At 35.6% G+C, this 10228-nt stretch overlaps 1 protein-coding gene across 1 annotated transcript; it reads right to left on the reverse strand.

The window, feature by feature from the left end:
• Positions 1–291: 291 nt before the first annotated feature.
• On the reverse strand, positions 292–6295 carry LOC120637298 (vacuolar protein sorting-associated protein 52 homolog). Its single transcript, XM_039909074.1, has 7 exons — positions 5952–6295; positions 5256–5401; positions 3698–4265; positions 3176–3331; positions 2560–2678; positions 1999–2122; positions 292–926 (listed from the first exon to the last, which is right to left on the reverse strand). The coding sequence occupies exons 1-7, from the start codon at positions 6201–6203 to the stop codon at positions 297–299; spliced, it is 1995 nt and encodes a 664-aa protein (XP_039765008.1). The 5' UTR covers positions 6204–6295; the 3' UTR covers positions 292–296.
• Between the last annotated feature and the right edge of the window lie 3933 nt (positions 6296–10228).

The following is a 10228-nucleotide window of genomic DNA, read 5'->3' on the forward strand; positions in this document are numbered from 1 at the left end:
ATAGACATTGGTAAACTGAGCTTCAACTCGCCATTAATCCACCAACCAAGTTTGAACTCATTTTTTATTGCGCGTCTGTGCGTTGACCTATAACATCTCCGGAGCGCATTTTTATTTTTCCCCGAAAGTTATGTTAGTGGGCTAACTACGCATCGTATCGGAATGCTAAATAGCTTTATTATAAATCTTTTCTAACGCCTGATGATGATTGATTGTATTTCAAGTAGTTCTGAGGAACATGGCATGAACAGGGCATAGTGATAAATGAATTAAAAAAAAAATGCTTTATAATTAAATTAATAGTTTGTTTTATATTTCTTGATTTCTACCATTATAACATGTATGTTAACAAGTTGGGTGCGAGCATTGGGTGTTAATAATTTAACGAATTTGTGATAATATTGTACAAAATTCGTAAGTGCCATTTGCAATAACCCAGATCCGGTTACCAAATTAGGGAAAGATACAAGAACCTCTCGATGGATTTCTTCTAGACTCTGTTTCCAACTTGCAGTAAAGGAGGCGACGAGTGAAATAGATTTCCTTTCCAAATTTGCCAAATCACTTTTCCTGTCACTTTCCAATAACTGTTCACCTTCCTTTACGAATTGCATAAGTCCACCAAAATGGGGACTGAGTATCTCTTCAACGTACTCGGTGCTTCTAGCTTGCAATTGCTCCCTAAAACTTTCAGCTTCTTTTGTATTATCTCTTGTCCTTTCCATTAATATGCTCAAAACCATATCATAATTGTTGATTAAAAATATTAACTGCTGTATTCTCTGGGGGAATTCTGCGGCCATTTTTAGCAAAAAACAGTGCACCTCATCTTGGAGAGCCAGTAGTAAATTGCTGAGCTCTTCAGAAGGAAACTGTTCACTCAAACTCAGCATTGCAGCGGAAAATTCTGCATATCTTCGGGTGATCTGAGAATACAATAAAAAAAAATATTTATCCGTAAATAGGGCTTAAACCAGAAAAACTGGTTAACGAGTTGTCCACGAATTTTACACGTACAACTTCTAATAAGTACACCTTTCCAATATAAACCATGATACGTATTGTTTCTAAACAAGACGGCCGATTGGCGCAGCGGGCAGCGACCCTGCTTTCTGAGCCCAAGGCCCTGGGTTCGATTCCCACTACTGGAAAATGTTTCTGTGATGCATGAAAGATTTTCAGTGTCTGGGTGTTATGTATTTTCTAAGTATTTATGTATATAATTCATAAAAATATTTATCAGGCATCTTAGTACCCATAACACAAGCTACGCTTACTTTGGGGCTAGATGGCGATTGGTGTATTGTTGTAGTACATTTATTTATTTATCTCCGAAATGCAAGCTGCTGATAAGCGCTGGAAACAAATTATTACCCTCCCTATCAGAAGATTGAGCCAATCATAGATAATAAACAAGAAGACACGAAAGACACACAAATATTAAATGTACAGGTATCCTTTCTCCTTCCAATTAGCGAAGCTAAAGTGGCAATGGGTGAGGCACATAGCTAGGCACACAGCGGAGAACCGAAGGACGTTGGTGTCCAACAGTGCTAGAGTGCCGACCCTGCACCGGTACACGCAGCGTTGGTAGACCTCCGACAAGGTGGACGGATGACATCACGCGAGTCGCAGAGAGCCAGTTGGGTCCAGCCCAAGCGGCACAAGACCGTTGTATTTGGAACTCCCTTCAAAAGATCTTTGTCCAACAGTGGACGTCAATTGGTTAAAATAATTATGATTATGTACAGGAATCATCCAGTTACAGTTTTATTATAAGTATAGATTGTGCTAGTTTAGACAATATAGATCCCTCAGAATTCAAAAAAAGAAATTATGTATACACTAAATCTAAAAAAATAAAGTAAGTTTTATTTAAAGATGACGCCCAGACTAATGCAAGCAAAGTATACTTAATACATTAAAGGTTAATTCGCTTGACTTCCCTGTTTCACTATAACAAAATATTAAAATATGACCTTTATAATTTATACTTACATAATGTGGTCCCATTTCTTTATTAGATATTTTTGCTGGATCACAGTCTCTAACACTTTGTATATTCATTTTTAAAACGTATTCCAACCTGGGCCAAAGGGTAGCAAGTAACGAATCCCAATAACTAAAAAAAAAATATTTTGATTATAGGCATTTTGTTACAATGGGGCGATAGCCTAGCAGTTTCAGACTTCAGCTGTACTTTCGGGGGACCAAGTTATATGGAAATCAAACAATTAAATATCTAGTGATAACAGTGAAGGAACAGGTGGGAGGCTTCGGTCGTAGCTAGTTATCTCTCTACCAAAGAATACGATTTATTGAAAATCATGATGATGATTTTATTAAGATGGTCAAAATAAGTAATGATTCTGTTTTTATGAAAACCAAAATGAATCAAGATTTTTTGACTTATTTTGGCACTCATCAGGCACTTAAAAATACATCCATAATTGTGAGGTAATTGTGATAACAATATTTGATAAAACTTAAAACTAAACCTATGTCTATTCCAAAGGCACTTTGATTGAAATCTGATAATTAAACATTATTATTACATACCTGTCCAATGCAGCCACAGCTCTTTTGTGGCACATCCAGCGGTATCTGTTTATCAATTGTATACATAAAAATAGAGCTAAGCAATCATAGCACTCCAGTACATAGTTTTCAACATTTTTCTGAAAAAAAAAAAAAAAATTTATCTATTTAGTTATTAAAAACACACATAATACTCAATACCGAGCTACAAATAATCATGTCCATACAAATTATAAACGAATTAAAACTCTAAATTTAATTAGATTAATTTAATAGCTTATTTATTTTTCTTATTGGTGGCTTTTTTTTTTATCAGAAAATAGCTGTCGCAACTATTCTTCCCGTTGGTGTCATACGAGTCAACTAAAGGAATATACTGGATAACATACAGCAGCATCCTCAGTATTCCTACTACCATCTACTTATATGTTAGGTTATTATGGGCAAATCCTCCCATTCGGAGGGCCTTTAGTCCAGCAGTGGACTGGTATAGGCTGTTTATGAAACGGCTCAATCTATTTCAATTGAATTTTGGTACATACGCAATACTATACAGATGGTTCTTGGTCTGGGATATAGCATAGGATTCTTTATTGCTGGCATAAAAAGCCATTGTATGTATTTAATTTTAACATACCACAAGCAATGACAATGTTTTTCCCAATATTCTATCAAACAATTCCTGTGCATGGCTTCCTTTTACATGGAAAAACTCAGTTGTGAATAAATACTCCCTGCAGCTGTTGTCGACAAGGGCATACTGGAGACTTCTGAATAGTGCTTCATATGAATACTGAAATAAATATTAATTAAACATCAAATATTTTTCTCAAGAGTTTAATTTTCTAATTCCAGTTATAGTTAATCAAAAAAAAAACAGGTCATAAAGCTTATGAACTAACATACAATGTAAAGGCGGTCTTATCACTGATAGTGATCTCTTCCAGGCAACCAGTTAGGTACAGTTAGCCCAAATTTTTAAGGATTGGTGGTTGGTACAAACATAAAAAGGAAAAACTGATTTCATAATAAAACAAAATACAATAAACTTATATCCATTACACCCTAAATACTACATACATATGTAATTTATAAAAAAATATATTTAAGTTTCCTTGAATCACTTTATTGTATAACTGTAAATATTGTAAAAGTATACCTTTGTTTTTTGTTGTACATGAGGTACAATAATAGGTGCTTCAAGTTCTTGAGCCAAAACATCACCACGGTTGCCAATTGTGAATATAGTACTTTTATTTTTTAAATTAGACTTTTGAAAGAAGCCCCCTTTAGAGCCATCTTCAATTCCCATTAAATCATCTTTAGATGGCACTTCTTCATATTTTAACTTATCCAGCCTTGAAGCATATGACTTAAAATATGAATAATAAACTTTGCTTAAAGTGTCAATATACTCATTGCAGATTTCTTGTGCAACATTTCTTTCATTTGCTAATATAAATTCAAAGAAAAACTTATATTTTAACATAGCATTCTGAGGAATTTGATAATTGGCCATTGGTTTCCGGAATTTGTAAATTTGTTCCAATATATAAGTCCTGATTTTTGTAATGGCCTTGATTTTCAACTTTTCTAGTACATCTTTGACATCATGACAAGCCTTGGTTTCCTTGAAGTCTTGTTCTTTAACAAAGTTTAATTTTTGGTTTAAAATTGCTAACTGCACCATAAACTCTTTATCAATGACAGGAACATTGTTGATTCCACTGAAAATAAAGAATACTGCCTATGTACAATCACTATATTAACTCAAGGAATTCTTTTATCGTAAACAATAACTAAACTACATTTTTTACATATTGTAGCATAAAATAAAAGAAATATGATAGGCTTAGATCAAGTTTAGAGGGAGAACCTTAATCATTATTATTATAAAAGAAAAACTGTGTTTGTTTGTTTGTCCTTCCTTAATGGCCTAACTAACTAAACCACCAATCAACTTGATTTTTGGCATAGTTAGTTGATAGGATGGAGAGTACTATTGTTGTTGTTTGTTTTCTTACTATATTATATATATATATATAATATATATATATATATAGTAAGAAAACAAACATGTTGTTTGTTGATATATATATAGTAAGAAAACAAACAACAACAATAGTACTCTCCATCCTATCAACTTTGTTTTCTTACTATATATATTATTAGGACTACCTGTGGCCCATATTCTTTATCTGCGTTTATTACAGTTTTTTGCAAAACCCTTGGGACCTGTTTGTTTTCTTACTATATATATATAGTAGGTCCCAAGGGTTTTGCAAAAAACTGTAATAAACGCAGACAAAGAATATGGGCAACAGGTAGTCCTAATAATATTCTTACTGGTGAATATTTGACCACAGAGTGACAACTTTTACATTATTTTCTCTGCAATCATTATATCAACCCATTACCAGCCCACTACAGGGCACAAGTCTCCCCCCACAATAAGAAGGGGTTAAGGCTGTTTGTGCCCATTGGTGGACTTCACGCACATTTGAAAAGAATAATTCTCAGGTATGCAGGTTTTCCTTCACTGTTGAAGCAAGTGATATTTTAATTGCTTAAAAAGCACACAACTTGGAAAACTTAGAGGTGCATGCTGGGATTCCAACTCGCCATCCCAAAAGTGAAGTTGAAGTCCTACCCAATTCGCTATCTATTATTTTCCCTTCTCTGCAATAATTCCATTAATTTATGAAAGATATACTTACAATATAAGAGTTTCTGAAACAGCCATATCTTCAATAAACGATGCAAGAGGGCCTTTGAGTGCTTGTCTGTTACTAAGCTGAATAGACATATTGACTGACCGCTTTTGTAAACTTATGATTTCATTACTAATACTGCCCAGGTCGTTCTAAAACAAGATCAATTTTAGCATCGCTTTTTCTGTCTTCTGTAAGTTTAACTCAATGAATTGGCTTAAAGATTTTACATAATTCTTAAGTTCTATATGCTTTATAAATGAATAGATATAGTTCAACATTTAGAAATAACATACAGATCAGCAGACATACTACTTACAGATCAGCATCAGCCCTTAGAATATACTAGTGAACTGCTACAGACTACAAATTACTTTGTCTCAGCAGTTACTCTTTAAAAATATTAATGTTTACAATATAAAATATATTTTTCTATCTAGTTAAAGATGAAAGTAGAACTGACTATCTCCAAGCAATCTAACTTATAAATTTATAAATTGTATAGTTCAATCAATCAATAGCTGTGTTAAAAATTGTTAGCTGTATAACATTGGTAGGTAAACACACAAGAGCTTTTGTATTTTGTACAGATAATAGCAGAAACCAATAGTTATTATGTTTGTAATACACATCAGATATATCACAGTATTAAATGTTTTAATCAACTTTGCCTAGCTCAGTCTTGAACCAAGCTATACCAACCTGGAATACTAATAGCATGCTTTCCATTCTGGCTAGAATTTCGTCGCAGTCTTCGATCTGATTGTGCAGTGATGCTATATTTTCACTTTCCTTTAAGTAGTCAGCTACGGAGCCTTTTTCAGCTTCTTTGATATTTTTATCGATTTGTAAAGCATATTCTCGTAAATCGGTTCCATTTTTTAGGACTTCTTGGATTTCTATATCTTCTAGATTTTTATCAATCATGTCAGTCATGTCATTATTTTCAGACATTTTAGTAAGACAGACGAATTAACAACTAAAACTATTTAAAATAAATTGTTTCCACTTTCCAAAAATTAGGTGCCTACTTACCATGAAAATCATTGTTTGACTTGTCTGTTTCAATTCAATTCAATTCAATTCTTGTTTATGGCTTTTGTCTGCGCCAACTGGGCACAAGGTACTTCGCCAATGTCTTGTAGATGAAGAAGGCACGAAGGAGATTGATCGGTGAAACTAATGAAAAGTTAATTTTGAATTTGTACCAAGAAATAGTTGTTATTAGCTAGTTAGCTCTTTAACCTAAGGACACAGACAACACATGCATATATATCTTACACGGATATTTTTTGTACATTATACTTTAATTTTATTACTTACTATATATTTACATAAAAATCTACAATAAGGACTGAAAACAAACATTAAAAAACATTTAACACTCAAAGGACGGGGGACTTTGGGAGGAAGAATGGTGGGATTATGAAGGTTAACTCATGTTTCTTGGGACGTAAACTTTTACAGTTCCACTGTAGCAGGGTTATTGGGCCCATTTTGGAGTAGTTTAAAAAGTTGGCTTAAGTTTTTGGCAACGTTGGGCGGTAAGGGAATTTCACTACATGGAGCGACAATACTAAGTAGAAATTCGGAGATAAACTCAAGCATTTTACCTTGGGAGGGAGGGTTCTCAACATTGTTGTTGAGAGCGCATCCATTAGGAAGGGATGAGGAGTAATCACCGACAATAGTCTGAACAGCTTTTTTATCGTAGCCCTTTGCTAGAGGAGCTCGGGGACGAGGAGAGCGGAAAACTGTTTGCCGGTAGGAGGTTTTGGAGGAAGTTACATTAGTAGGAGTAAACATTTCTTTTGTTATCTCAGCATAGGACCTGCGGACAGGAGGAAACTGAGATGATGCTTCAATGTAAGATTTATTATTCTGAGACATGACCATTTTAATAGATTGCTGCCTGGAGAATTCTGGGCAGTCTTTATCAGTAGCAAAATGACTACCAGAGCAGTGTAAACATGTAGATAATTCCTTGATGACCAAACATGAGTCACCTGTATGGGGCTGAGCACATCTGTAGCATCTGGGCTTAGATCTGCAGATTGTTTTAATGTGGCCAAAACGGCAGCAGTTCTGGCACTGTATTGTTGGAAGTTTATATGTTTCAACTGGCAGTGAGGTGTGGTATGAATATACCTTAGCAGGAAGCATTTGCCCTCTGAAGGTTAGGACAACAGATTGGGTAGGCACCCAAGTGATGACACCCTCTGTGACAGATTTTCTGTTCAGTCGCCTTGATTTCAGAACCTCACCACAGCCAGGCGGGAGCTCTAGCGAATCAACAAGCTCGTCCATCGACCAGTCCACGGGAACTCCTTTCACCAGCCCCATTCTGGTTATGTTGTATGTGGGAATTATAGCTCTATATTTGCATAACTTCAAAACTGGACTAACCAGAAAGTTGTTGGCAGCTTGGGCAGAAGTAAACTCTACAGTAATTTTGTTGCGGCCTATATTTTTGACGCCGTCGTGGATAATTGAACCAATTTTGTGTTTGTGCAAGAATTGACCGAAATTTATAGCCCGTAATGACGCTCCAGAGGATGGGTCCTCCACTTCCCGTGAGACTTGGACGATAAAAGGCCCATTATCATCGTCAGAGTATGACTTGGCGCCTTCGGTGAAGGAAGGATGTATGTAAAGGCTTTGAACGGATGGGTTTACCTGAGTAGGATCAGTTATAGTTTTTTTGGCCGCATATACGTTGGTATCCTCTCCTTGTCGTTTGCGAGACGAGGCTGATGCCCCCGGGTCGGGCGGCTCAGGAGGTGTATCTAGATCCATTTTACTGGAAACACTATAACTACAGACACATAATAAATATTTAACCAACACCAAATACGGTTAGATTTATACGAATATCACCAATAACAACTATTTCTGCTGCTGTGTAAATTCACATAAAACACCGAAATTACACCGGAATCTCACTAACACGTGTGCACAAATTGACAGGCCAAGTTACAGTTCAATATAAACAACACCAAATCCTTTTCAAGACGAGTTTACAGTAAAATCAAAGAAAAATTTGAAAAAACCGCGTCCGCCATGTACGAAGTTTCCCGCCAATCTACACTTGTCTGTTTTGTAATTTTGTTTTGACACCTGTCATCTGTCACTAGTTATGAGCTTCTTCTTTTTTTAACTTGCTTTATAGCTTTGGGCAGGAGTCATTTAGCCTGTTCGTAGCTCATAGAAATATTCGAAACTTTGATGATTCCCAGGCAGCATAGCTTCTTCTAAATATAATATTCATTTATAGAAGGCATTAACTATATTTGGCAATCATCTGATTTCTAAAAAGTCAGCAATAAAGATTCGAGTGCGGTAAAATATTTACTTCTTCCATGCGGTGAGTAAGATATCTCTATCTAGCTAGCACCTATTTGTATTAGCAAGAATAAGAAAAATGCATTGGCTCCGCTGGCCACTATTGAGTAAAGGTATCTGATGGGCTCAAAGAAAGGGTTATTATTTGCAAAGATGAAGTAAGGTACCTAAGGTAGTACCGTTTTATTAATTGCAGATAATTTGGACAATATGCAGTGAGCACCTAGAATTCTCATTCTCATGGCAAAATTGACATTTCAACTTCCTAAAGTGCCACGTACGATTTGTAAACGTATCAAACAAGTTTTACTGATTTGTCATTATCTCTAGCGAAATAGGCAGTAGTACGAACTTATAGCATTTCTGGTATTAGTTATCTTAAATCAATATGAATAATTTTATTGCGTTGGTACCTAAATCATGCGAAAATTTAAACTTAAACAGCTGGCGATGAAGAGAGCTATGCTCGGAGTATCTTTACGTGAACAAATCAGAAATGAGGAGATCCGTAGAAGAACCAGAGTTACCGACATAACTCAACGAGACACGAAGCTGAAGTGGCAATGGGCGGGGCACATAGCTCGGAGAACGTCGGGGTCCCTGCTGTGCTGAGCAGGTGCTGGAATGGAAGCCCCGCAATCGTGACCGCAGCGTTGGTCGACCGACGAAGTGGACGGATGATATGAGGCCGTTGCAGGGAGCCATTGGACGAAAGCGGCACGAAACCGTGGAATTTGGATCTCCCTACAAAAGACCTATATCCAGCTGATTCCTGGGTAATTTTTAGATACTGAATGTTTCCGTTAAAAATATTAGTACCAACCCTGCCAAGACGAGTACGTTAAACCGTTACTTTCACTTACTGGTCGATAATCGTTAAAACCCACACCCCAATTGGAGCATTGGCGTGCTATAGGGTATGAACTTAGCGGGCATATGATATAAAATAGAAAAAAATGTTCAGTACGAGATAAAAACTTAAGCCTATACCTACCTTTAAGTTTTTTGTAACAATGTCCATTCAAATAAGGCACATAAATTCTTTATGTGTTACTTATTTCATAATCAGATATGCCAATTTTAGTGTAGATAGGGAAAAGGTCCTAATACAGAATATTAGGACCTTTTCTATTCCTTATTTACATTAATGACCTTCCTTACATTGTTAAGGATAATCACGGGATATTATTGTTTGCCGATGATAAATCAATTATGATAATAATCTATTAATTATATGACGACGACGATCACACCAATTAAATCGCAGGTTTAAATCCTGTCAGTTCCGAAAATTTTTATATGCATTTTAAATGTATAAAATACATAAGCTATAATGCAGGTAAAAACACTAATAAAAATTATAAAAAAACAATGTGTCATCTCTTGTTTCAAACGTGTTTCATTGTAATATGGACCTTTGAAATACTAGATCGAAACTACAACGTTTCCGACTAGATAACGTTACAGTCGCTATAAGACTTAAGTATGTGAAAGGCATATACTAATTTCGGCATCGAAAGAAGGAGAGCCGTAGCTTAATTGGAGAAAGCGCTCAGGCCGCGATTGCCAGAGGTTGAAATTTGAATCGCAGGTTCAAATCCTGTCGGTTCCGAAAATTTTAATATGCTTTTTAAATT

The sequence above is a fragment of the Pararge aegeria genome, chromosome 3, assembly GCF_905163445.1.
Source record: "Pararge aegeria chromosome 3, ilParAegt1.1, whole genome shotgun sequence".
In the NCBI taxonomy this organism is placed as follows: Eukaryota; Metazoa; Arthropoda; class Insecta; order Lepidoptera; family Nymphalidae; genus Pararge; species Pararge aegeria.

Excerpts from the sequence above, each read along its gene's own strand:
- LOC120637298 (XM_039909074.1), bottom strand. The coding sequence starts at position 6,203 with ATGTCTGAAAATAATGACATGACTGACATGATTGATAAAAATCTAGAA. Across the intron at positions 4,266-5,255 it reads GTTTCAGAAACTCTTATATT|TGGAATCAACAATGTTCCTG; the intron begins GTAAGTATATCT and ends CTTTATTTTCAG. Across the intron at positions 927-1,998 it reads AAGAAATGGGACCACATTAT|ATCACCCGAAGATATGCAGA; the intron begins GTAAGTATAAAT and ends TTGTATTCTCAG.